General features: G+C 39.7%; 2 protein-coding genes, 1 long non-coding RNA gene and 1 other non-coding gene across 4 annotated transcripts; 2 read left to right on the top strand and 2 right to left on the bottom strand.

Annotated features, from left to right (window-relative positions):
• Window positions 1–5,877: 5,877 nt before the first annotated feature.
• Window positions 5,878–5,991, bottom strand: LOC145552378 (U5 spliceosomal RNA). The gene has a single exon (XR_014088413.1). It is a non-coding gene; the product is annotated as a U5 spliceosomal RNA (small nuclear RNA).
• A 1,801-nt stretch (window positions 5,992–7,792) lies between these two features.
• LOC103468043 (neurexophilin-2-like) lies at window positions 7,793–13,068 on the top strand. Its single transcript, XM_081608862.1, has 2 exons — window positions 7,793–8,396; window positions 12,235–13,068. Exons 1-2 carry the CDS (start codon window positions 8,313–8,315, stop codon window positions 13,060–13,062), a joined length of 912 nt encoding a protein of 303 aa, XP_081464988.1. The 5' UTR covers window positions 7,793–8,312; the 3' UTR covers window positions 13,063–13,068.
• Window positions 13,069–13,526: 458 nt separating this feature from the next.
• LOC103468040 (serine hydroxymethyltransferase, mitochondrial-like) lies at window positions 13,527–26,198 on the top strand. The gene is made up of 12 exons (XM_008414876.3): window positions 13,527–13,649; window positions 14,459–14,647; window positions 16,531–16,610; window positions 17,865–18,065; window positions 21,630–21,711; window positions 21,787–21,909; window positions 22,006–22,145; window positions 22,224–22,386; window positions 22,571–22,670; window positions 23,045–23,200; window positions 23,368–23,475; window positions 23,715–26,198. The coding sequence occupies exons 1-12, from the start codon at window positions 13,527–13,529 to the stop codon at window positions 23,840–23,842; spliced, it is 1,593 nt and encodes a 530-aa protein (XP_008413098.2). The 3' UTR covers window positions 23,843–26,198.
• LOC145552203 (uncharacterized) lies at window positions 17,195–22,144 on the bottom strand. The gene is made up of 2 exons (XR_014088160.1): window positions 22,030–22,144; window positions 17,195–18,048 (listed from the first exon to the last, which is right to left on the bottom strand). It is a non-coding gene; the product is annotated as an uncharacterized LOC145552203 (long non-coding RNA).
• Window positions 26,199–26,914: the final 716 nt, after the last annotated feature.

Raw genomic sequence — 26,914 nt, 5'->3', positions numbered from 1 at the left:
AATTATTACAGGGACCAACATTCATACACAGTCTTAAAATATTGTGAGGTAAATGTGAATATCTATATCCTCATATCTACATTATATATCTATATCACATGTCATGTTACTATTAAAGCTTAGTCACATGACACAGATTGCCCTCAGTAAAAGCAATAACCTGATAATGACCTGCCTCTGATTGTTCTCATTTACATACAGGCAGGGGTGAAAGTAGTTTTAAAATCTTGGGGGTACGATGACAAAAATAAATAAATAAATAAATATAGCTTTGGAGCTTCTGTGCTGATTAACGTTTTTGCAAAGCGATAAAAGCTGAGTAGCTCTTGAATTGCTACAAAATAAGGCTATATTTCCCTCAGCCCACTGGCTGCAATGTTGACACCTTGAGATGCCACGAGACCTAAATTCTGAACATCATGGCATGGAGTGCATCCCACTTTCCCATGTCTGGCATATAACCATTAATTTTAGCTTTTCAACTGGTTATATTGATCCTGTGTCCTGAAAGAGGAATAATCAATTCAGAATCATGACCTGTTTGTTCTGAAGATCCTTCAGCTTCCATTTCATCTTCCTAACATGGCGCCTCCTCACACCGACTCTCATACTGATTGATAGGAGGAACCACAGAGATCTGTTACGTTAAAGCTCATCTTTTGAAGTTGGGATATTTTTCCTCCAACAGGTTCCAGAAGAATCACCTCAAACCAGATGTTGCACTGGATTTTATGCCACTGTCATTTGTGAATGTTAGCTTCTCATTTTCAACAGTGGAGCTCTAAAGGTTGAAAAAGGTTATCATTAAGTCTCATCAACATCAACATTTCCACTAAATAAGAGGGAAAAAAATTGTTTGATGAAGGAAAAGACTCAAACTCTGAGCCCGACAGCATCAAACTATTTTTTTATATTAGACAATTAAATTAATTTCACATAATTATCACGGTAGAAGCCATTTGTTTGTTAAATACTTAATGAAACATATTTACCGTGTTTGATGTTTGTTGTAAATGATGTATACTCACACAGAACGAGGTAATTAGTCCAAGTTTGTCGTTTATTGAACCTCAGAAACTACAGTGGCTGTGATGCATCAAGGCAAAGGTAAACAAAGGTAAAACAATCTGAACAGGTGATCAACTCTAAACAACTTGCACCTTTTTATTCTCCGTGTCTCTCTGTCATTTAAGCACACCCGTTGCCATGGCAACCTCATGCCATGGCAACGGCAGAGACAATCCGATCCATAATATTCAGTCTTGGTATTTATTTTGCGATTTTTAATAAGCGCTCTTATGAACACAGCGGTGGTTGATTAGTTAATTTTAAGCTCCTGTTCTGCTAGTTATTTTGGGAATGGAACCGAAACGAACCTTAATTTGAACACGTTTAATTGATTTTTGTTGTTGTTGTTTTTTAATAAGGTTACGGAGATTTTGATAAGCCAATCAGAGGAGGACGTGCGGGTATCAGCCTCCTGGCAGCGTTCAGTTTGTCACCTAACGCCGAGATCGACTCAAAACCTTCCACGATCGACGTATTGCACCGCTGCTCTAGTAAAACACGAACAGTTCAGAAACAACATTAAGTGGGAAAAAAAGTTATTTATTAACTGATTTAGTTGTGATTAGTGGGTGCACTCACGGCTGCACAGTGAACCCATTGATATTTTTTTTACAGCAGACAGCCTCTCCCATCTTTTGCAGGTACTACTTACCCCGCTAAATCTTAGGGGTACGCAGTACCCTACCGTACCCCATTACTTTCACCCCTGCATGCAGGTCTGCCCTCAAGGACGTGCAGAGCCACAGCAGCAGCATTGGCAACTCCTCCTCCCCCACCCCGCAAAGCGCCAATTTCCTACCTTACGCGTCATGCGGGAAGGTGTAAGTTTTTGGGGGTGTTTTTAAAGACAAAGCCTATATAAAAAAAGCATATTTGTTACCTTTTGTCCTCCGATTCTTAGTTTTTAAATAAGTCCGAATAGCCATGCTGCACGAACAAAAGCAGGTCTGTTCGTGAAGATAAACATGAATATGTGAATAAGTGACGTAAGGGATCGCACCTTTTTATTTTCAGTTGGCCTGTCATGATTGGTTGATTTGTATGACTGACCAATGGAGATAGGAAAAAAAGAAAAGAAAGTTTTGGCCACTCTGAGGTTTAAAAAAAAAAAGGTTCCCATCCAGGGCGGGCAAGGCTGACTCTGAGGGGGGCAATGCCCCCCCAATGCCAGCCCATGCCGCCGGGCCCGGGGCGACCGCAGGAGGGGCAACTCCTCCGCCCCCCATCCCGCAGGGCGCCAAAGGCAGCCCATGTCGCCGGGCCTGGCGCGACTGCAGGAGGGGCAACTCCTCCGCCCCCCATCCTGCAGAGCGCCAGTTCTTTGTCGTCTTGTGTGGGAACACTGAACCTTCAAGACAGGAAGGAGAAACTCCTGAGAACCTGTCTAACTGGTTCGTTCTGCAAGACGAAAAGAGGTTTAGTGACCAAATGATGGTAGAATACCTACATTCAAGGACTCTGGTTCAGTCCTTCATTGACGTCAATATGTGACGTGTGATTCGGGCTTTGAATATGCTACCTGAGGATGACGTCATCAATGACGAGTTGAGTTGAATGTTGCTCCTGTTCCTTTTTAATCTTGTTGTGTACAACTTGTTAAAGTGAAACATCTCAAATAAAATAAACTTTTACCAGCTTTATATGAGCTGATGATGAACTCGCTCCCTTACAGAGAGAGAACGTTTATATCTGATGAATTTTCAGGTTTACAGAAATTGACACGAAAAAGACCAAATTATTACAGGGACCAACATTCATACACAGTCTTAAAATATTGTGAGGTAAATGTGAATATCTATATCCTCATATCTACATTATATATCTATATCACATGTCATGTTACTATTAAAGCTTAGTCACATGACACAGATTGCCCTCAGTAAAAGCAATAACCTGATAATGACCTGCCTCTGATTGTTCTCATTTACATACAGGCAGGGGTGAAAGTAGTTTTAAAATCTTGGGGGTACGATGACAAAAATAAATAAATAAATAAATAAATAAATAAATAAATAAATAAATAAATAAATAAATATAGCTTTGGAGCTTCTGTGCTGATTAACGTTTTTGCAAAGCGATAAAAGCTGAGTAGCTCTTGAATTGCTACAAAATAAGGCTGTATTTCCCTCAGCCCACTGGCTGCAATGTTGACACCTTGAGATGCCACGAGACCTAAATTCTGAACATCATGGCATGGAGTGCATCCCACTTTCCCATGTCTGGCATATAACCATTAATTTTAGCTTTTCAACTGGTTATATTGATCCTGTGTCCTGAAAGAGGAATAATCAGTAATTCAGAATCATGACCTGTTTGTTCTGAAGATCCTTCAGCTTCCATTTCATCTTCCTAACATGGCGCCTCCTCACACCGACTCTCATACTGATTGATAGGAGGAACCACAGAGCTCTGTTACGTTAAAGCTCATCTTTTGAAGTTGGGATATTTTTCCTCCAACAGGTTCCAGAAGAATCACCTCAAACCAGATGTTGCACTGGATTTTATGCCACTGTCATTTGTGAATGTTAGCTTCTCATTTTCAACAGTGAAGCTCTAAAGGTTGAAAAAGGTTATCATTAAGTCTCATCAACATCAATATTTCCACTGAATAAGAGGAAAAAAATTGTTTGATGATAATCAAACAATCAACGTTTTTCAACAAAGTTTGAAAAAAGTTTTTAGTTTGGAGTAAATCTCATCATTATCATTAACATTTCCACTAAATAAGAGGCAAAAAATAAATAAATAAATAAATAAATAAATAAATAAATAAATAAATAAATAGTTTCATAGAGGAAAAGCCTTAGACTCTGACCTCAATGGAAGATACCAGAGAGCATTAAACTATTTTTTTAATTAGACAATTTACTTTGACATAATTATCGCGGTATATGCCATTTGTTTGTTAAACACATAATCAAACATATTTACCGTGTTCCATGTTTGTTGTGAATGACGTATACTCACAGATGTCGTTTATTGAACGCTCAGAATTTACATCGGCTGTAAAGCACCACAGCAATTGTAAACAAAGGTAAAAAAAAATAATCCTAAAAGGCGATCAACTCAAAATCACTAATACATTTTTCCTCTCTCTTTCTTTGTGAAGATCTAAAAGAAAAACAATAATAAAATAATAAAACACAGTAATAAAAAATTTAAATACAGCAAGCACAAAAGCAAGTCACTGAGTTGCCATAAGGCTACATCGCCAGTGAGTCCACATCTTGGACTTACACCTAACTGAACTCTGTGAGATATCTGTTAGTGACAAGATAATGTTGTTTGTAGAGACACAAAGCCTCCCCATGAACCTGTACATAAGAGATCGCAGCACAGCATGAAAAGTGGAGACCCCAACACCAATAAATATCTGACTAGCACTAGTCCATCTCGGCATCCTGAGCAGCATCCTCATTCCGTCATTGTAGGCCACCTTGAGCTTCTGTAGAGTACTTTGTTTATACTGTCGCCAAAGGTGAGCAGTATACAGTGGGGTGCAGAATGCTTTAAAGAGAGCCAACTGAACACATCCGAAACTTGCGTAACAGCATGTTGGCTTGTGCATACATTAGACGCCGTTGTCTGTTGATGTCCATGTCATCAGTTAAATCATCAGTTATATAATGACCCAGATATTTCACGGCAGTACAAACTTTGAGAACAACACCTGATAAGAAGAAATCTCTTTCAAAGCAAATATACACATGTCAGTGCCATGCAGCGATTTAAAACCAAATTGGTTTTCAGAAGTAAGAAGAAAATGCTCAATTTACAAACATAACATTCAGTCCGTTTCGGTAAATTATTTTTTCAGTCTTGATATCTCTTTTACGATTATTAATAAGCGCTCTTATGAACACAGCGGTGGTTGGTCAGTTAATATTAAACTCCTGTCCTGCTACTTATTTTGGTAATGGAACCGAAACGCACAAAATCGCGCAACACCTTGTTGAAACAATAATTACAGAGATTATTATGGTTGTTGGGTCATTAATTTGAACATGTTTTGTTGATTTTTTTTGTTTTGTTATTGCTCTTTAATAAAGTTACGAACGTTTTGATAAGGAATCAGAGGAGGACGTGCTGCTCTCAGCCTCCTGGCGGCGTTCAGTTTGTCATCTAATGCCGAGATCGAGTCAAAACCTTCCGCGATCGACTTATTGCACCGCTGCTCCAGCAAAGCACTAACAGTTCAGAAACAACATGAAATGGGTCAAAAGCTATTTATTAACTGTGTTTTAGATTGTTCTTAAAAACTAATTAGTCACGGCTGATTAGTGGGTGCACTCACGGTGGCACAGTGAACCCATTGGTTTTTTACAGCATCCCAGCCAGCATGCCTAGGTGGGCATGCTGGCATATGGGTCCCATGTGGGTTTGTCCGCGGGTTGCACGGTGGCCCCACATGGGTTTGCCCATTTAGGGCCACAGCCTAAATGGGCTCTAAATGAGCAAACCCATGTGGACCCACCACCTTGTAGGGCCCATGTGGGCTGTGGCCTTACATGTGGGGCCACCGTGGACCCCGCGGACAAACCCATATGGGACCCATCTGGTCTGCCCTACTTTTCCCCGTATGGGGTCCACCTGGGCTTGCTGACGATTTTATAGTAACCAAAAGTAACAATTTGCGGATGTATCTGGAATGCCTTTTGCTCTTCATGTGAAATTAGAAAAACCATACTAATACTGTACATAATTTCTCTAAATACATTTAATTTAGGGAAAAGTCGTATACAGACTACTCAACCATATTGTCAGCATTTTATCTTAAAATATTTTTTTCTTATTTTTACAAGAAAAGAATGCCCCACTTTCGTAGGGCGTCAAAAAATTGGGATAAACTCTTATTGTTCCTCTCCACGGAAATCTTTAGTAAAAGGCGAAAGATTTATACGATTTGAAGAGAAACAAGAGTGCATGTCGAGTACAGCTCCGAAACCAGAGGACATTCTTTGACACCGCCTTTTCATTGACGGTTTTCCAAAAACAACTTGAGTAAATGTAAACACTGCAACAATATATACACACACAGTTTCTCAGTTTAGATCGTCACGCTGAAAGTCACAAAAAGGAATTCAAAACAAAGTAAAATAAAATAGAACGATGTAAACAATCTTACAAGCGCTTTGCATTGTGGGTAAAAAGTGACGTAACGTTGATTCTTTTTACTCTTATTCATAGCATGATGAAGGGTTGGGATTTCTTCTAGACACAACGTGGTTTAACTCTTGAACGTTACTGTTTTCTCGCTTTATATGTAACCTACATACACTGATACGCATGCGCAAGCGACTTTGTAGTAACCAAGTAACAATTTCCGGATATATTTGTAATGTCTTTGCTCTTCATATGAAATAAGAAAAAACGTACAAAATACTGACCTTAATCTTTCTAAAAGAACATATTTAGTTTAGTGAAGATGCAAAAATGTATTTTAAAGACTATTTGTAACATACTGGACTGTGGTGTGGACACAAACAGGCAACAAAGCCATAATATCACCAAACTATTTTTGTTGTGATTTGTTTCGACGACTGCGCGAGACCTAAAGGCCACAAACGAAGTGGACATCCGATCGTACATGAAGTTTCTGTTCATCATTTACATATGAAAAAAAAGCGACATCTAGTGGCAATATGCTGTGATCTCTTCGTCGCCTTCCGTTTTCATTTTTTAAATCTGTAAACATTTATTAAAATGACTTTCCCAGTAGGGTGTTTTGAAGTTTAACTAGCTTTTTAAGCTCCTGTATTAAAGAGTGAAATCAGACAGCACTGTCTTACTAAATCTTAGTTATTACACTACAATAACTTTTCTGCTGTAGACACTGTCTAAAAACTTAGTTAAAAAGTACATACATTCCAAGTTACTGCATGTTTATTCCTATTTTTCTTTTCATTGTGACAATCTTTGATCCTTACTCTTATATTCTACAGGACAGTCAGACCAATGAGACAACAAGCAATAAGTTTTGCTCTGAAAATAATAAAATGTTTATAATTTCACGGGAAAATAATTTATTATAGAAATTAAATTAGTGTAATTTTTTTTTCTTTACAGCTTGAGCCAAATGATTACAGCACCACTGCCTACTTTTGCCTAATACAGACTTGAAACTTGAAAATATTTCTGACGTGATAAGATTTCATATCTTTCATATTGTAGCAAAACATGAAAACTGATGTCCATAGACTCGCTTCACCTAGTCTAACTTAGCTTAGGCTAAGTTATGCAGTAAGAAGTAAGAACAGTTTTAAGACTCTTGATGTGCAAAGCTGGAAGAGACGCGCAAATAACCACCACAAGTTTGACATTTGTAGAAAAAAAATCCTTGAAAACCAAGAAGTTTCTTCCGCTTGAGATTCATGTACTTTTTTTGCATCGTTTTACAATTTTAAATCCATATTAAATACAGGTTGCTGTTTTTTTTTTGCCAATAATTGGTCAAATAGTGAAAAGGCTGAGTTGGCACGAACATACTCATAAGGAGGGTACACGAAAAGTGTCAAACTGGCCAGAAAACGTTGAGCTATTTAACATTATCACACACGTTCATTACGGATCTTTATTTAGGACCTCGGTTCGGTTAGTACTGGTGGGCGATCTGTTGGCTTGAATTTCCAGCGAAAAACTGAAGGAGTGACGCTCACCAGTTGTCAGCATATATATATATTTTTTTCCTGAAGAAAGCCCTTGTCATTTTGTCAGCCTCCCTGCGGCTAAAGTACGTGGGGACAGCAGGGACGGCTGTCAAACTGTGCCTGCCTCAGAGAGGCTTTCCTCGGGTTGATGAGTCATAATGAGGGCCGGCCAGGTGCTGAAAATGAGCATGGAGGCAGGTGAAGGGTGTGTGTGTGTGTGTGTGTGTGTGTGTGTGTGTGTGTGTGTGTGTGTGTGTGTGTGTGTGTGTGTGTGTGTGTGTGTGTGTGTGTGTGTGTGTGTGTGTGTGTGTGGAACCACTCGACATTAGGTTTATGGTGTAAAATGTTGCTTAGGCAATGCTTTTCTTTTGGGAAAAGATTTTTTTGCTAAGTTTGACTTGCATGTGCGTGTGCATGCCTGTGTGTGTATGCGCTGAAGAGGAGTGAGAGAGGAAGAGGCACAGCGCTGGAGAAGGGGAGAGCTGAAGCGGATTCACTTCAAATCTGGAGGATTTCTAGAGTCTCCTCCAGCCAGGAAGTGAGAGTGCAGGCTTTAATTCAGGAAATCACTCAGACAGACACGTCGCGGCTCTGTGGATGGACGATCGCTGCTGCTGCTGCAGAATGAGGGCTCTTTGTTTGAACTTTGCCATCACCTGTCTGTGGCTCCTTCCCTGCACGGTGAGTCCACTCTGCAGCTGAGGCTGAGCTCGTTATTTACTCAAAGTGCTGTTGTTTGCAGTGCAACTCAAATTTGAAGTTCTCCTCGTTGGGGGAACAAGCAGGAGGTCATAAATCATCTCTGGCCAGTAAATGTGTTTCCTCGTCTTCTTGCTTCCTAAAATTAATTCATTTCCATAGATTTTTGTCTCTCTCTCTCTCTCTTATTAGGGATTGTTTTTGTGCTGCAAACTGAAATCAAAACCTTTATGATCTGTTCAATATATATATATATATATATATATATATATATATATATATATATATATATATATATATATATATATACAACATGAGATGCATTGATTAGAGTTTCAGAAATCCGGTCAGTCTGCCAAATTGTATATTTTATTTGCTTTATTAACAGCATTTAACTTTCAGATTTTGTGGCAATCTTTTGTTCTATTTCTTACCGTTTTGGTGCAAAATTCAAAATGCTGTTTTGACAAAATTCTGTAAAAACATAAAAATGTTTTTGTCACATAGGACTTGATAGATTATTCTGTGAAATAGCACAGTTCCTCTGAGCAGCTCCTGCTCTGTTTGTGATTTTCTTCCCAGTGCAGCTGTAATTTATTATGCACTCCTGAATTTTTTTTTTCTGCCCAAACAGATAATTTGTAACACCTAACTTCACCGGCGAACTCGCTAAGCAAAAAAAAAAAAAGCTCAAAGCAGCGTCATTTTGAGCCGTAAAAGTTGAAGCAAATGACTTCAGAGGGTCTCTCGGGTTTGAAAGAGTTTAATCTCCTCGGGGTTTGCGGGCTGTTGTTTTTATGTTTTCTTTACTCTTATAAAACTGTCACATTAAGGATTTTCCTGCCAGTGGCAAGAATATTCTCCCCGTCCTTAGATAAAACAAAGCCTTCAGCTCACAATCTTTTTCTTCTTTAGCAATTTAATTCAATGCTATTTATTTATTTATTATATTTTTTACCTTTGCTGGCGCTTCCTCGCAAGTGTTGTGCTTGCATCCTCTGCTCTCCACCATTGCTCAGTCGCAGTCATTGTGCTGGCATCTTGACACTGAGCCGGTGACATGGCTGTCACATTGTGAGCTCCAATTAGGCTAGGTGAGAACAGCACATAGCTGCAGGTTTTAGGCTTGCAACAATAGGCACAGCTGGAGCACACTCGGGGTGCAGGAGCGGGCTGAAGTAGAGGCACAAAGAGCCAAAAACTTTCGTCCGTTTTTTTTTTCTTTCCTTCTTTGCTTCGATGTAAACAAGCTGAGCAGAGCCTTCTGCGCCGCTTGTTAAATACCAGACATGCAGCACGTTGCAAAAGTATTTATATCCCATTAACTTGAATGTATATTGTGTTGGGATTTTATGTGATTGACCAGCAATTTTCCAAGTTTTGTGACATCTCACTGTTCAGTGTTGTGCAGCTTGCCATCCACCAGAAAGTGTCACAAAGAGAGCTTTGATTAGAGAAGATATTAGATATAAAGTTCGTAGAGCAGCTGCAGAAAGGAAGAGCTCAGGTGGGTGAATCTGTTGGCAGGATGAATATTGGTTGTTTAAAGAGCTAATTGGGTCGAGTGGCAAGAAGAATCTCATCATTTTTTAAAGAAAAGTCTTGTTAAAAGCCTTTCTCCAAACCAAGCAGCAAACATGTTCTGCTCAGATGATAACTAAACATTTTCTGGCCTACATGAAAAGAAAATTCTCTGGCCAAAAAAAATAAAGATTCAGATTACTGTGAGCACACAGCAAAGCCGAACGTGGAATAAATGACATCAGGTGTGTCCGAGTGAGGCTCGGTGGCCATTTGCAGCCCTCTGAACGATTTTAGCGCAGGCGGTCGATGCAGATGGACACCTTTATATCTTCACATTTTTATTGGGTTAAACTAAAACTGAATCCCTGTTCTTCATATAAAATAGACTGAAGCCTGTTATTGTGCTGTGATAAAGCAGACACTAGTTGCTCTAACTGTGCTTTAGATCCACAAAGACTTAAGGCTTAAGATCCTTCAGCCTAAGTTATAACCTTGATGTACGTGTGATATCTAACATGTCACGTTTTGCATATCTACTGTGTGGTCAGTATCAGGGACTCTACTCACATTAACACCCTCACCAAGGGATTATTTTGGAGGGTTTTGTGTGTCAATTAGAGCCCACAGCAGGAGATTGCCTAGTTCAAACCAAGCTGGTTTATCAATAGGATGTGCTCAGTGTTTATTCATTTTTAGCTGTTGGATAAAAAAAAAAAAAAGCACGACATGTTTATTGTGAAAACAGAAGATCACAAAACTACTACTCTCTGTTGCCATGTTATCTAGGACTGATTTTAGTCTAACACTCACAGAGCGTCCCTGAAGTAAACACAGCTACCCGAAAATAGGGTCGCGACCTTAAACCGCACGCGTGTTTTAAACAACGGGTGACATGAAACAAAATCACGTTTATCGTTTGGAAAAGCACGGTGATCTGAAGGCTCCCCCTGCGTCCGCCGCAGAACGTTTTGCTGTCGTTTGTCAAATAGTTATTGACATATTAATTTGATCAACAAGCATAGCTGCTATTCTAAGAAATACACAGTGGCGAAGAGAGGAGTTTAGAAATACGCTTTTCCTGTGTAAGTAACTTCTTCTTCTCCTCGGAGGGAAAATAAGAAAAGAGTGTGATCTAAACAGGTTTTACTAATAAACCTCAAAGAGTTGGTGAAGAGGATGATGTGGACAGAGATGGGGAAATGTAATACAACAGAGCTATACTTGGTCCCCTAATGATTCCAAGTATACCATTCATGAGCATGTTAGAATATAAGAATGAATGATTCAGAGGAAGATGAATAAGGGGCTCTTCAACTTATTGCGTCGCTTCTGACTAAAGATATGCTGAAGTAGTTCCATCGTTCTTATTTAGTTATTTATTTGGTCTTTTAAAAAGGTCCTTCTCAAACAAATAAATAAATTACTGGATGTAGCCTATCATCAAGGTTGCACAGAAAGGATGACTGACAGTTTTAACAGGGGGCTCAGCTGAAGGACGACTGAAAACAGATAATAATTTGTTAATGGGAGGTTGATTGTGACATGCCGGCTTGCCTGAAGGAAATAACTTATTGATCAGAAGCAGTTTTAGAGGAGACTGAAAGGCAGAGGAATAATTATTTTAATCGATTATTTGATAGTGTTTAGTGTACGTACAGTGAAAGTGTCCTTCATTTGTGGTCACCCTGATGGACAAGTCTGTTTCGAATCATTCTCATATTCTTTCAAGGAAGTTTATAGTGGAAAATCAGTGGAAATCTATTTCACTTGATTTCAGTTCATGTACCAAAGTGCAGCAAGCATGTAGCATATAAATTAGTTATGCTTTCCACTGAGGCCCTGTTGTCAAATTAAAAGTGCCTTTAAATGAGTAAAGCTTATATTAAGCATGCTTTTTATGCTTTATATATATATATATATGTTTTTTTTTTTTTGATGTAAAATTTCAATCTTAAATGTCATATTTTCATTAGCTGTCAGATGAAAAATCATCACAATTAACGGAACATAACTAATTCATCTGCATATGGCGTTTCACTAGTGAATTGAGTTACTGGAATAAATAAACTTCTCTGTGATATTCTAAATGGTCAGGTATTACTGTACATTTTACTGTACATGCATGACACGCACCCACAAATTACATGAAATCCATTTGCATTCCAGAGAAGTTTCTGCTTGTAGCATGGCAAAATGTGGAAAAGCTCCACTTAAACTTTAACTGTGTCAGCTGAAGCTTTTTGATAGGGTCAGTCAACTGCTGAGTAAATAATCCATCTAATATATTTTTCTGCAGGTACAGGAGTCATCCGGTCCTCTGAGCCTAAAGAGTAAACATTGGAGGGCTGCTGGAGCAGGACAAGAACCCGAGGGAGCAGCGCTGAAGGTTAAACATGTATCCAAAGACTTACAAATCATCTCCACCAAACACAAGACCCATACGTACGGCGCGGTGAGCCCCTACGGCTGGCCGCAGAACTTTTCACAAGCTCCAGACCAGTATCTGTACGGCACTCCGCCCAAATCCAAGCCTCCTGCCAAAACCTCCACAAAGGCCAAGAAGATCCTGGGCTGGGGGGATTTCTACTTCAACGTGAAAACCGTGAAGTTCAGCCTACTGGTGACTGGAAAAATCGTGGACCACATCAATGGGACGTTCAGCGTCTACTTCCGGCACAACTCCTCCCGCCTGGGGAACATATCCGTCAGCATCGTCCCGCCATCCAAAGCGGTGGGATGGGAGGTTCTCGATGGCGCGGCCGACAGCAGCGCCCCCAATAAAAACTCTGTCCTGTTCCCAGATCTGAGCCCCCCGTCGTCCACCAGCTCCGCTCCTACTGAGCATCAGAAATATCAGCGGGACGTGATGATGGTGACCGAGCTCAACTGCCGCATCGAGTACCAGCGAACCAACCGGTCCAAGAAGACCAAGCCGTGCATGTACGACCCAGGGCAGACCTGCTACTCAGAAAACACGCAGTCCCAGGCGGCGTGGATCTGCGCCAAGCCCTTCAAGGTTATATGCATCTTCATCGCCTTCACCGGCTCGGACTACAGGCTGGTGCAGAAGGTCTGTCCGGATCACAACTTTCAGGCAGAGCAGAACCAGCAGCATCTCGGATGAGCAGAGACTCTGCAGCTGGAACATTTACTGTTTATACTGTATATTCATCATACAACCACAAAAAAAGAAGAAAAAAAAAATCCTTGGATTCTGAAATTGAAAGCTTTTGGCATCATTTCTGATTAGAAATGCACATTGAAGCAGTTTAAGAGAGCAGTGTGACTTTGTAAATAGTTTTATTAACATGAAACTGCTCCCATTATTCCACACGCCATATGTTTTTCCTAAAGAAAAAAAAAGTTAGTAATATACTTGATTCTGCCATTTTCTGTATCTACAGCTCCTAAGTTTGATAAGTCAAACTTTGGATTTCATCATTCTACATAATGTATATATTTATAAATCTAAGATTGTCTTCAATTACACAGATGGATGTTTGTGTTTTCTCTAATCTGGAAAACTACTTCCTTTACTGGTTCGCGTTAAGAAGCACCTTATCATGTTATCAGTGACACAGACTACGCATGTACCTGCCGTCGGTCCAGAATGACTGTGCGTTCACCCTTTGCACCTTGAAAGTTTCCAGTTTTCCCCGGACCTCTGCTGTCACAAACATGCTCTCTCTGTCGCTGCGGCAGACACGGAGGGTGAGTAATTTCGTCTGATGATTCATTGCACGACAATGCAGTTGCATGTTGTCTAAAGGACTTATTTTCCCCTCTGCACATCGGAGAGGTTGTTACAAAATAACTTAAATGTTGCAAACTAGGTCAGCATGCCATTGTAGTTCATCTCAACCCTGCCAGAGCTGTCTGCATGCAACATGCACGACTTCATTGTCTGTCATACAAAGTGTCAAAAAGCAGCAAAGTCTGTTTTATTTTGTCAATCGTATGCCAAACAAATAGATAGATATAAGAATCCTGTTTTGGTGCGCATTTCTGCTTTAACACTGAACCACCTATAAGGGAGAAGTAGCTCCTGGTTCCAAAAGTGTCATGTATGCATACCTGCTTAAACAAACAAGACCCTGGTGGTCAGTCTACGTAGACTTTTCCAGTCCAAGGTTTTCCAAAGCTGCCCTGCTTGAATAGCACATTTGTTTTTGCACAGCTTTTCACTTAATGGCTTTGCTCAGAACATCAAAAGACACATTATTCTAAGTCATTCTTTCAAACCCTTCCTGCAGAGTATCATAATTTCAAGTGATGAAAGCATTTCTCACCCAAGCTCAGCCTTCACAAGCATTTCAAAAGATGCCAAAGTCGCTTCTATAAAAAAAAAACCAAAAAACCCCTCAGTTTTAGCAGCACAAAACACAAAGGATTGTTGTGACTTTCTGCTGAATACCACCCAAGGTCTTAGTAACATTTAACGTTCATTATTTAAGAAGTACATGTTTTCTTAGTGAGTGGCAATGTTAATTTTGTTCTTTTTCCCTTGTGTCACGCCGAAGCCGCTCTTCCTCAGAGTCTCGGGTTGTTTGGGGAGAGAGGGGCAGGTCGCCTCAGAGCCATGCAGGCTGACACACGGCGGCGGATGGACGGGGCAGGAAAGTTTGGCCCAAGACGACCCAGAGATGTGGAGTCTCCTGCAGCAGGAGAAGGACAGGCAGTGTCGGGGACTGGAGCTCATCGCGTCAGAGGTGAGAGTGCAGAGAGAAGGGAGGAGCTCTCTGCACTCTAGGAGTGCATCTAGTGTTGCAAAATATTTCATACTCACAGTTTTTCAGTGTTTTCTTTGTGGGTTTTCTTTGACCACAAAGAAAACATACGCTTTATTGTATTTTAGTGGGTTTTTACGTAATTAACTCAGAAAGTAGTGCATAATGATGTGGGAGGAGGAAAAATGCTTTTATTTTGATGTCTAACATCAAAATGTTTTTTTGTTCTAATTTCAGGATAATAGATTTAAAAAGGCCTTGGTTCAATAACAATTTATACTACAATCGAATTTTACACATGAATTCTGAATGCACTTAAATGTGCATTTGAAGTAGCCTTTTCCCTCAGCTTCACAGTTATGCGCACAGTTTCATGTTGCCTTATTGTCGTAGATTCCTTTCAAATACAGATAAATGCTACATAATAGAATAGTAACACACAGTACTCTCGGGCCAGACACAAGATGACAGAAAACAGTTTTGGTGGGGTTATAAAAGCAAAATTAAGAGAAATGTCATGATTTAGACAAACAAAACAAAAGCAAAATGACAGAAAATCATATAGATCTTCAGAAGTTATGAATCTGGAGTTCACAATGGCTAACATCAGAAAAACGACAAGAACTCATTCACTATCAAAAATGTTTTTTACGTAAAACGTGATGGACGTCAGTCTGTTGCAGAACTGTTTAAATATTTGCTCTTTGCTTGGAATCACACTGTGTGTGTGTGCGTGTGTGTGTGTGCGCGCGCGTGCGTATGTGTGTGAAAGCTGTGCTGGAGAAGCAACTGGTTTTGACAGGTGAACTCTACACAGAACAACATTTAGAAAATCAGCAAACAGTTTTTCTCCTTTCAGTTCGATTCATTTTTTTTCTTCTCTTCCAGCAAATAAAACTGACCACTTTCTTGAACAGACACCTTGTGACATTTTTAGATTGTTTTTTTGTAACAAAATTGAACATATGGATGTTTAATATCAATTTTAAACACTACTAAATACAACTCCAATAATTTTCCTCATCTTGAATTTGACTGTCCCCTGTCAGTGAAAAGATTTTCATCTTAATGAGCGAGTGATGTCAGTCGTTCACCAGTGCAGGATGAGTCCCAGAGCAGATCTCCCTGTGTTTTTAGAACAATGCCATATTATCCCATTAGCTTTCCCATGCGTGTTCTTTACTGATCTCCACATTTTGAAAGGAGAAGAAGAGGAAGAGGAGGAAGGAAAGTCAAGTTTGAGTGTGTATTTTTGTGTGTCAGGATAGTGTTTCAAAAATGTCACAGAGTTCTGTGTCAGACAGGGAGCTTGTTTTAAACCTCACTGGGATGATTGAGGGATCCCTGAACAGTGACAGGTTTAGTATAATAAGACTTACAGAGGAGGACGAGGGGAGGAGGAGGAGGTGAGGATGAGGGAGAGGAAGAGGAAGAGGTAAAAAAAAAGCCAGAGTGAGAGTTTGAGAAGAGAAAAAACTGACAGAAGGAGGAAAATTCATTTGCATTCAGTTCCGTTTCTGCAGCTTTCTCTCCTCTTCTATATAAAAAAAGCTTCAGACAGCCATTTATGGGAGGCGCACAAAAAAATTCACAAAGTAAGATTCTATCATCCATTATATTTTGCAACATAGAAAGTCATTGTATTCTTTTATTGTATTTTTTTGTGATTATTTTAGCTTGCATGTGAAAGGAAAGTCAATCCAAAAGCACAAAGGCGAGCTAAATTTATATAGTGGCTACAGTCTCTGGCAGTAAAGCCTTCTCTGGGTAAATAAAGCTATATTTGGATAGTCTGTTCAGAATTTTTTTTTTTTTTCTTAAGGCATATGTGCAGATGCCGACACTATGCTTCCTTGTCCTGTCAGAATTTCTGCAGCCGTGCAGCCCTGGAGGCACAAGGTTCCTGTCTGAACAATAAATACTCCGAGGGATACCCTGGGCAACGGTAAGCACCAAAACACAACTCAATTATAATATGTCACAATCATCATCTAGAAACATACGTACACGTCATTTTGTCAGGTTGAGATTTTGGGGGTTGGGGGAGGCGTTTTATTAGGATGAAGTTTGAGAGTGGAATAGAGTCATTATTCTGAGTACCTGACAGACCTTCACCGGTCCAAGATGCTGTTGAATTATACAGCAGTGACGTAATGCAATCGTCTGTGGAGAAGGCAATACGGTTTGTGACACCACACCATCTCACTGACAACTGTATGGTGTAATATCATGCAGCGCTGCTACCAGGAACAACACAGTGCACTGCAACACCGTGCAATGCGGCACACTGTACCGTGCAGGTTTCCAACCACGTGTTTGGGTTTTCTCAGGTTTGTCTTCCAACAATAAACTTTGTACGTTTGCTACTTAAAACGGATGCGATAGGACAGAGTTGGATTCTTCCCAGAAAACTCAAAGGATAAACACATATGTTCACATGAAATAGTTAATCCCCAATTTAACAAATAAAAAAAACCCTCAAATCTAATCATTATCAAATGTAAAGTAAATGTCCAGGAGGGCGTTCCCTTTGTAACAACTGCAAATTTATTAATTACCAATGGAAGATTTTACCAAGAAAACAAAGTTTTCACAAGTACCTTAAACAAACATGATGTTTGTTTGCGACTTCAGAGAGGTGGGTCTAAAGTTTTACAATAGACAGAGAGAACTACATTAACACAAAGAAGTTCATTTTTTGACTTTAGTGAACACTATGTTGTTCAATTGATGTTGCACAGACTCTAAAGCATCTTCATTCAGTCAAGTGATCGTTTTCTAAAGCGTAGACAAAAGGAATGTTCCTGTTTGACCCAGAATTTGACACTTTGCTTTGTAGAGGATGCGCTATCGACTATAGCTGATATAATTATTTCATTTAGACATTTCATATCCAATATTCTTATTCAACTGTAAATAGAGCAGGTACACATTATGCCAACCTTTAGGTGTGACATTATTGAACTTCTGTGTGCATTCAAAGCAACACTTCCTTTCCTGTCATGTATTTCTGTGACATTAAAAATGCTACACTTGGCATCATCTACATGACTGATGTGAAAATTATTAAATCTAAATGTAAATTGTCACTTTATGGCAATACATAAACTATCACTCACTACACTGGGGAATCATCTGATATTACTTAGATTGTGTCTTATGATTGAATATTGTGCATGTGAATGTGTGTCTCTTTCAGGTACTACGGCGGCGCAGAGATTGTTGACCAGATTGAGCTGCTGTGCCAGAGACGAGCGCTCGCCGCCTTCCGTCTGGATCCAAACCTGTGGGGCGTCAACGTCCAGCCCTACTCGGGGTCCCCAGCCAACTTTGCAGCCTACACCTCTGTGCTGAAGCCTCATGACCGAATGATGGGCCTGGACCTGCCGGACGGTGGACAGTGAGTAAATACGCTGCTGGATCATAACAATATTCCACTAAAGGGAGATTTGGTTACTTGTGAAAAAGCAACAACGACTGCAATCCTACTGTCACGTTAAAATCCTGTTGAGAAGAAACAGGTTTTATTTAAATAATTTGACAGAAATGAATCTGCAACATCAATATTTTATGTGCTAAAACAATGTCATTACACAAATATTTACCTGTTTAGAAGATGTGAAATCATGTAAAAACTCCCAAATGAATCCCTGAGGCATGCTAATCTCACATTAAAACACATTTTACAGCTATTTATTCAAATATCTCAGTTTTTTTCATTTCATGCTTCAGACCCTCTCACCACTCTGACAGATTCCGCAATTATTAGTTCCCACATTTGAGTTATTAGTTTCACAAAAGAGCGTCACTTGGCCCAGCGGTTATTTCCTACAAGAAAGTGAATGTTGTTTTTGGACTTAACGTCAAGAAGAGGTTGAGTGGGATTAAAGTTTTTGGTCTCATATGGAGCTGTCACACGGCGACACTCTCTTTGAAATGGGCTCATTTTAATTTCACAGACACTCACACAAGAAAATGAAGGTGCTCCATGTAAAGTTAACGCCACGGCTGGCCGGGCGTTGTAGAACAGAAAGACAGAAGAGACAGTCCTGTATAATGTTCTATATATTTGCTATTAATGCACAGTGATAGATTTCTGCTATTACATTAAATATAGTCAGTTTAATGTATTTGGTAGCATATACATTAATAAACTTTTCTGTAAGTGTACTAGAAGTATATTTTTCATGCACTTAGTTGTAAAGAAAGCATCAACTTAAAATATTGTGATATAATGGCCACTTTTTGAAGTTCAGTGGAAGATTCTGGTGAAAACTGCCCACCTATAATAACATAAATACCTGTTTTACATTTAGTTACCCCCACCTGGGGTCAAGTGGCTGCTTGAAGATCTTTGGTGGGAGCTCATAATGGGCCTACTATAGAATATTCTTGTTTTAATAGACGGATTATCTCACTTCATAGATCAGTTCTTTTTTTCTTTCTGCTTAGTTCATCTCACAAAGGCTTAGTCCATTTTATTAGGATTTCATGTGATCAGTGGTGGGAAGTAACGAAGTACAAGTACGTCGTTACTGTACTTAAGTACATTTTTCGTGTATCTGTACTTTACTTAAGTAGATTTAATAATTGATACTTTCTACTTTTACTCCACTACATTTTACAGTAAGTATCTGTACTTTCTACTTCACTACATTTCTACAAAAGTGTCGCGTTACTCGTTACATCCAAGTCGCGTTGCTCTTTTCTTCCGTTAAAATGTGAAGTTCAGGGACTTAAGGTGGCGCCGTAAAATCCGAGCAATAACGTGACTTAGTGTCTGTTGTCACCCATCGGCTCCACCTTTACTCGCACGCGGAGCTCCAAGACATGCGCAGTAGTTTCCTCTGAGCGTCAGTAATATAATAGTACGGAAGCGCTGCATAAATAATAAGATATGGCGACATGTAAAATCAGCAGCGCTTCGCTTTCACAGACGGTGGGGTCTTCGTCCAATTTTTAACGTCACTTGGAAGGAAATCTTAAAGAAAGGTAAGCTCCGTGGACGTGATGCTAGCAAAGCTAGCTGTATTGACTGAGACACATGTTGCATCTGCAATGACTGGCATGTCGCAGGTATGGGACAACGCTGTGACCAAAGTGCAATATTGTAATATGACATTCATGGACGATCCGATTCTTCTGGACGGATCTTGACTAAGTCCTATAGTGCTGAAGCCTCACTGAGAGCCGTTCTTTGTTCTTGTAATGCTCTGCGTAGACTGCAGTAGCTATTTTATTTCATTAAAATATTTTTATATTTAATTGGTGAATAAATAAAACAAGAACGTAGGAACGCAGAGCATGCTCATTGCTCTTTGTTTTCGTCACCTGTCATGGTGGCAGACGTTGCAGCATGAGGGAGGATGAGAACAGTCACGGTGCTCCTCTTGCTTGGTTACTTATTGCTTATTGGGCCTTGGACAGTGTTCATAGTTGAGCGTTGTTAATTGCTATGTTTAATGGTGCAGACAATTATTATTTCTGACATTGGCAATATGGGCAACCGCACAGGGCGTTATTTTTTTTTTAGGGATGGCAGGAGACCTCTGTGGATTGTGGCACAGAGATGAAAGCAAAACAGAATGAAGAAGAGTTTGAATTGATACTGGTTAAATTTATTTCAGCTCTAAGTATTTAATATCTAGGTGGGAAAGTGAATCTTTCAGATCAATTTGAGAAGCAGTTTTGATAGGTGCACTTAATTTTATTGTCATGTAGCATGGGGTGCTGGTTTTGATTTGGTCTTGGGTTCAGTGGTCTAGACTACAACTCTGCTATGTGGCTCCTTGGTTCCATGTCCTCCTCTGCCAGTTGGATTTCTTTCAAAATAAATGTGTGGCAAAAAAAGTGAAGTTCATGTTATGTTAGGACAGGAGACAAAATGTTTCCATCCCTGAAATTATGATGCATAGAATCACATATCTAAGTCTAAACTATGTTACAGAGTAAACTCAATAAAAACATGTTTTATCTGTGGCATATGATCATATGATCGGTACACTTAATGATATTAGTGATTAGGCAATGCATTAGCAAGTACTTTTACTTTTAATACTTAAGTATTTTTAAAAACCAGTACTTTTTTACTTTTACTTAAGTAAAATGTTAATGTGGTACTTTGACTTTTACTTGAGTACATTTTTGTCTGTGTATTTGTACTTTTACTTAAGTAAATTTTTTGAGTACTTTCTCCACCACTGCATGTGATAGACCAAGACAGAACAGTGTAAAACTGTGAGCTTGACAGATAATAATACTCAGTTGCATTTTTTTCACGAAAACGAATCATAAAAGATCGATTATTATTCAGCACTCCTAAATCCACACCTTGCAGAACCAGCTTCCACTGAGAGCATTTTGGAGAATGTCTGATATTTTTCTAACTGAATGTTTTCATTTGGATTCTGATTTAGACTTTGACTAAGCCATTTTAACTAAATTGTATGTGTTGATCTAAGCCATTTTGTTGGAGCTCCGGCTGTGGGGTTGTTGTATCTCTGAACCTCCTCTGCAGTGTAAAGCTTTTTAGCTTCTATCAGATTTTCTTTTAGGATTTATCTCCTTTCACGTCGCTGTCAACTCTGATCAGCTTCCCTGTCCCTGCTGACAAAAGCATGATGCTGCCACCACCATGTTTCATTATCGGTGTGGGGTTTTCAGGGTGACGTGCAACATCTGTTTTTGTAGCGTTTTATCGTAGGCCATATAGCTTTAATTTTGGCTCTATCTGATTTAAGCACCGTGTTTAATGTTTCTCCTGGCGGTGAATTGCAGTTGGGCGTTCTTGTAGCTTTCTATAAAACAGATATACTAATCCCAAAGCAACATCTGAAAAAGAGGCTTTCCATAAACTGAAATAACATGTTTATAACATGTATTATTCTGAGGATTAAGATTCAGACTGGTGAGAAAACGTTTACGGCTGCAGTCTGTGCTGTAATCTTATCCTGCTGTATTTCAGCTTGACCCACGGCTACATGACCGACAGCAAGAGAATCTCTGCCACGTCCATCTACTTCGAATCCATGCCTTACAAGCTGAATGTGAGCGCTTGGTAGACTTCAGACAGTAAATCTGTGGAGGATTTCTAGTAACAAAGTGTCGTGTTACAATCTCAGCCTCAAACGGGTCTGATTGATTATGACCAGCTGGAGAAGACAGCCCGCCTCTTCAGACCCAAGCTCATCATCGCTGGAACCAGCGCCTACGCTCGCCTTATCGACTACGCTCGCATGAAGAAGGTCCGACCTAACTGTGTGTTTTCCAACTGAAATCTTTGTGGTAACTCATCAGGTTTTTGAGAAACGTTTCGTTACGGTCTGTGTTGTTCGTTTCAGCTGTGTGAGGAGCTGAACGCCTACCTGCTGGCTGACATGGCTCATATCAGCGGCCTGGTGGCGGCTGGCGCCGTTCCTTCTCCCTTTAAATACGCTGACCTGGTCACAACCACTACCCACAAGTCCCTGAGAGGAGCGAGGTACCAAATGTCCATTTAAATCAGCTTTATGACGGATCAAGGCGAACACTCGGACGGGTTCCTGTCTCCGCTCTGCAGGGCTGGTATGATCTTCTTTCGGAAAGGCGTGCGGTCGGTGGACGCCAAAGGTCGGGAGACGCCCTATGACCTCCAGGACAGGGTGAACTTTGCAGTGTTCCCGTCACTTCAAGGAGGACCGCACAACCACGCCATAGCCGGGGTGGCTGTGGCCCTCAGACAGGTCCAGACGGTTGTTTTAGTCGCCGATATTCAGTTGTGTCCAGTAATAAACGTAATAATAACAGAGAAAAATCCTTGGAGGGAAAACAAATCTAAGAACCGGCAGAATTTCAGCAGCTCATGAATAAAACATGAAAGTGCAGAGTTCTCCTTTTTTCACGCAGCATAATTTCACGTCTCCGCAGGCTTCCAGTCCCATGTTCAAACAGTACGTCGCTCAGGTCCTTCTGAATGCCAAAGCCATGGCCGGCGCTCTGCTGCAGAAAGGCTACACCCTGGTGTCAGGTGAATCCCTCATGCACATCAACAGACGTTTAAAAGACACATGAAACTGGCTGCTTCCATGCCTCTCATAGCATGACTTCGTAGGTACTTCATGCACTCGCCTCCTTTTGTCATTAAAAAGCCCATTAATTTGCTTTTTTTTTTTGGTTTTTCTGACTTTTTAAAGTCAGCTTTCACTTTCCTGTTGAGTGCTTAAGAAATGTCACTGAAAAGAAAAGTCAGAGTTGATGTTTTTCAGCATCAGCAAAAAAACGGTTTGGATGCAGTGAGAAGAATCAGCTCATTTCATCCAGTCAGACGTGTTTTGTGAAAATCGACTTAATGAAGCTTGAACTTGAACTTACCCTGCTTCATTCTCATCTTCCTCCTCTTAGGCGGAACCGACAACCACCTGGTATTGGTTGACCTTCGACCTCACGGGATAGACGGAGCCCGAGCAGAAAGGGTCCTAGAGCTGGTGTCCATCACAGCCAACAAAAACACCTGTCCGGGGGACAGGAGCGCCCTCACTCCAGGAGGACTCAGACTCGGTAAACAAACTCATCATTATTCGTTTTAATATCGAGGGTGTAGAAAACGCGTCTCCTGTTTAGTATAGTCTGTGCACATTTATTCTAAAGCTTACTGGGTTATTTTATGTCGTTTAGTTTGTTTTTCATCACTTTTATAACCATCTTAATATTTTTTTTTGCTGAAGGAGCTCCAGCTCTGACTTCTCGACAGTTTAAGGAGGGAGACTTTGAGAAGGTTGTGGATTTCATAGATGAAGGGATTCAGATCGCTCTGAGTGTGAAGCAGAAAACTGGTGAGGCGGTTTTGCTGGGATAATTAACTGGGCAAGAGACTAAATGTTTTGTAAATGAAACAAACAATCATGTGTCGTGAATCATGGGATTTACTTTTTGAACTCAATTCCTAAAATGTTTTTCACTTCATCTTGAACTGAAGAAGACTAAGAAGACCAACTTGTTGACATATTGTAGAGTATTGTAACATTTTTTTTTGGCACTTTTTTTTTACACATTTCCTTTTTCCTCCCATCAGGAAACTTGGCCAGCTTTAAGTCTTTCCTGCTGAAGGACCCTGACACAGTAAAGCTCATTGCAGAGCTCCGCCATCGGGTGGAGCTATTTGCCAGACCCTTCCCCATGCCAGGATTCACAGATCACTAAAAGAGGAAGCGGGCTTCTCTCCAGCGACATCACCTTCTGTCAACTTCCTGTGGAACTGTAAGGTGCAAATGTCACCATTATATTTGGATCACGCTGCACTGTTGGGTCAGTTTTCTGCTGAAAATGTAAACACAATCTTTTTAATGACAGAGTTTCATCTGAGGCCGTGGTAAATAATGACTGGTGTACAAAACGATGCATTGAATATTGATGTACAGCTGTGAAGAAAAACATTTCAGTATAATTGTTTATCAGTCAGACATAAATAAAGCAAGAAATCAAGTTTGCACAATGCTGCTTTTTGACGTATTTTCTTAAGATATTCTGACGACCAAATTAAATAAGAAATGAATGCTTTTATATTACATTTTGTTGTATTGGATTCAATAGAAACAGCTTGAAGGAGCTAGCTTCTGTCTTTCTAGACAGTAGGTTGTGTCAACATTTTGTGTTATTTGTTTTCGTCTGGCTTGATTTTGTGAGTAACATAGTAATTCCAGGCTTAATTGTTACTAAGCGACGTCTGAAGGAAATTATGTGTAATTGCGAAAAGAAAATAAACAAGGGTAAATGTGGATTTCTGGGTTAGATACGAGGATAATAGTTTGTAATTTAAGAAGGGAGGGGCTTCTGTGGCTTATAAACAATGATCTGAATGTAACAGCTGGCATTTCCTGCCGTCATTTCCTCCTGGTGTTCAGAGAATATAGTAAAAAAAAAATTTTAAAAAAAGGTGATTTCTGAACAGGATGAGAAATGTGTCAGAAAGGTTGGAGTCACAGATTCAGAAAGTTTTTATTAACCTTTTTATCTACCTTGTATATGTCCGTTTTGTTCAGTGTGTCTTTTTCAAATCAAAGGAAGTGTCCACCACAAATTTTCAATATGGATTTTACAACATATTTAGACATAAATATATATACAAACAAAACATTTTGCCAGATAAAGTAATAAAGAAAGTAATAATAATGAAGGGTATTTAGAGTTGCTTTGTTTTAATCACAAGTTGTGGATGTATCAAAAATGAAAAAAGCTAAAAAAAAAAAAAATTAAAAAACAAGCCTAGAGGCTAAAATTCAATTTCCCCAAATCTCAGATTCCTTTGTCATAACTGTGGGAGGATATGATGGTGTAATTAAAACCAGAATCTATTGGTAACTATGACAACATGTTACTCTAGCTGTCCCATCCATAGTTAAAAACGGTGGAGGTTGCATCATGCTGTGGGATTGCTTTGCAGCAAGGAGAACAATGAAAACCAAGGAGCTGAATGTGTTATTGTATCAAACTATGTCTGAGTCTTTAAGCACAAAGGAGACCAAAGTCACACAACAAAGTCAATTTTAAAGAGCAGGAACAAAAATGCAACCTTACTGCAGTCAGACTTCACCTGATCCTCACTCACAGCCTTTTGGGAAGCAGAAATCTGTTATTTGAACAAACACAAACTCTAAAGAGCCTCTGGGCAAAGGAGTGATGGTGTCAGACAGTTGCTGAACAAACTTCTCAAGATGAAAGAAACCATTTTTAATTTTTTTGTGTGTTTGTTCAAAATACCTTTATGTTTTAGTTTGTGACTTTTCTGGTTCATCAAGAAGTGCCAACATTCAGACTTCATAAATGTCCCAATTTGGAAAATTTTGAATAAAAAATATGAGGTCAAATGCTTCGCTATGAACAGAAACAGTCCAAGACTTTCTGTGACAAAGAACATTGATGCTTATTTTATGTTCTACTCATAATGCTATCAATCATTTGTAGATTAAACAGACTGTTGTAAAAATGAGAAGATGGGAGTCCTAAACTTTCAAAAGTTTCCACTGATCCTCAGATCTTTATTCTCTCTGACACATAACATGCTCTAATTTTATCCCCCTTTTGATAAAATTAAGAATTTTATTTCACACACAAAGAGTTTGACAAAGTGGCACAAATCCAGCTGAGAACATGAACTTCTGATGTTGAATATTTGAACACTCGTTCAGCAAGAGACAGAAAAGACTTTTGTTCTGAGTCGGACGTCTTCAACTTGCTTCTTTGTTTGTTCTCCAGTATATATATTTTTTTCCAGCTGAAGATTTTTGCCAGAGGAATGTGTATTGTCTCCAGAGACTTATGGCTGAACTCGGGGTCGGCGAGGTTGGGTTGAGTTCTCAGCTGTGTCGTCAGAAAACCTCCAAACACTCTGACCGTCGCACAGGCAGCCTCACAGCACAAATAAATGATGACCCGCCTCGTCTTGCTGAATTTTTTCTCATGACCTGACAACTCGTCTTTGTGAGATTTTGAATGCATTTAAAAAGTCAGGGAAACCATGTGTTTGCTCGATTCAAGGTATTAAACGTGCTATTACTGACACAGTGTTTGTTGTGATGTGATGCGGTTTTACTGTTGTTCATAGTCTAAAGTTGAGTTTTATGTCATGTGATAATGTTATTCCCTCATCAAAAATACATCTGGAGAGTTTTTTTTGTCATGCGTGTTTGAGAAATCCCTGAATCTCACGTGGCAACCACTCATTGGTTGCCACTCAAGCTCCCGTCCCACAGACCATCCTTCCCCTGTACCTCCCCCATTCATCTCCTTAAGACTAGCGGCAGCAGCAATTAGCAAACACCTGGTGGAACTGAGTTCATCATAGGAACTACTTATCAGTGCGAGAAAGGTTGTTAACTGCATATTGAGTGTCAGGACCAGCAGAAGCTTCTTAAAGAGACAGAAGCCCAATTTCAAGGTGTTAAATTACAAGGTCAAATTTCTTTTAAGTCATCTTTGATATATACAACTTTTTTTATATAACAACTCAATGTAACATAGATATTGGATCATGCTATAAGATGACACTATATGCCTGGAAAATACATAATACTGTTGCTTTAAGTTCTAGCGTTCTTTGTCGTGTTTAACCTTCAATTCACCGGAGAAGAAACCTGAATCCATCATATTCAGGGGAAAGAGACACAACCATACATCCACAACCCATGCTAGATGAAAATCCTGAAAGTAAAGGATGAAATGACCTTGGATGTGACTATTAAGCAGCAAAAGAACTGATATTTGGAACTTGATTTT

The sequence above is a fragment of the Poecilia reticulata genome, chromosome 7, assembly GCF_904066995.2.
Source record: "Poecilia reticulata chromosome 7, P_reticulata-male-v2, whole genome shotgun sequence".
Classification (NCBI taxonomy): Eukaryota; Metazoa; Chordata; class Actinopteri; order Cyprinodontiformes; family Poeciliidae; genus Poecilia; species Poecilia reticulata.
Note: the sequence above shows the minus strand (reverse complement) of the source record. Positions and strands in the feature narration are given on the sequence as shown.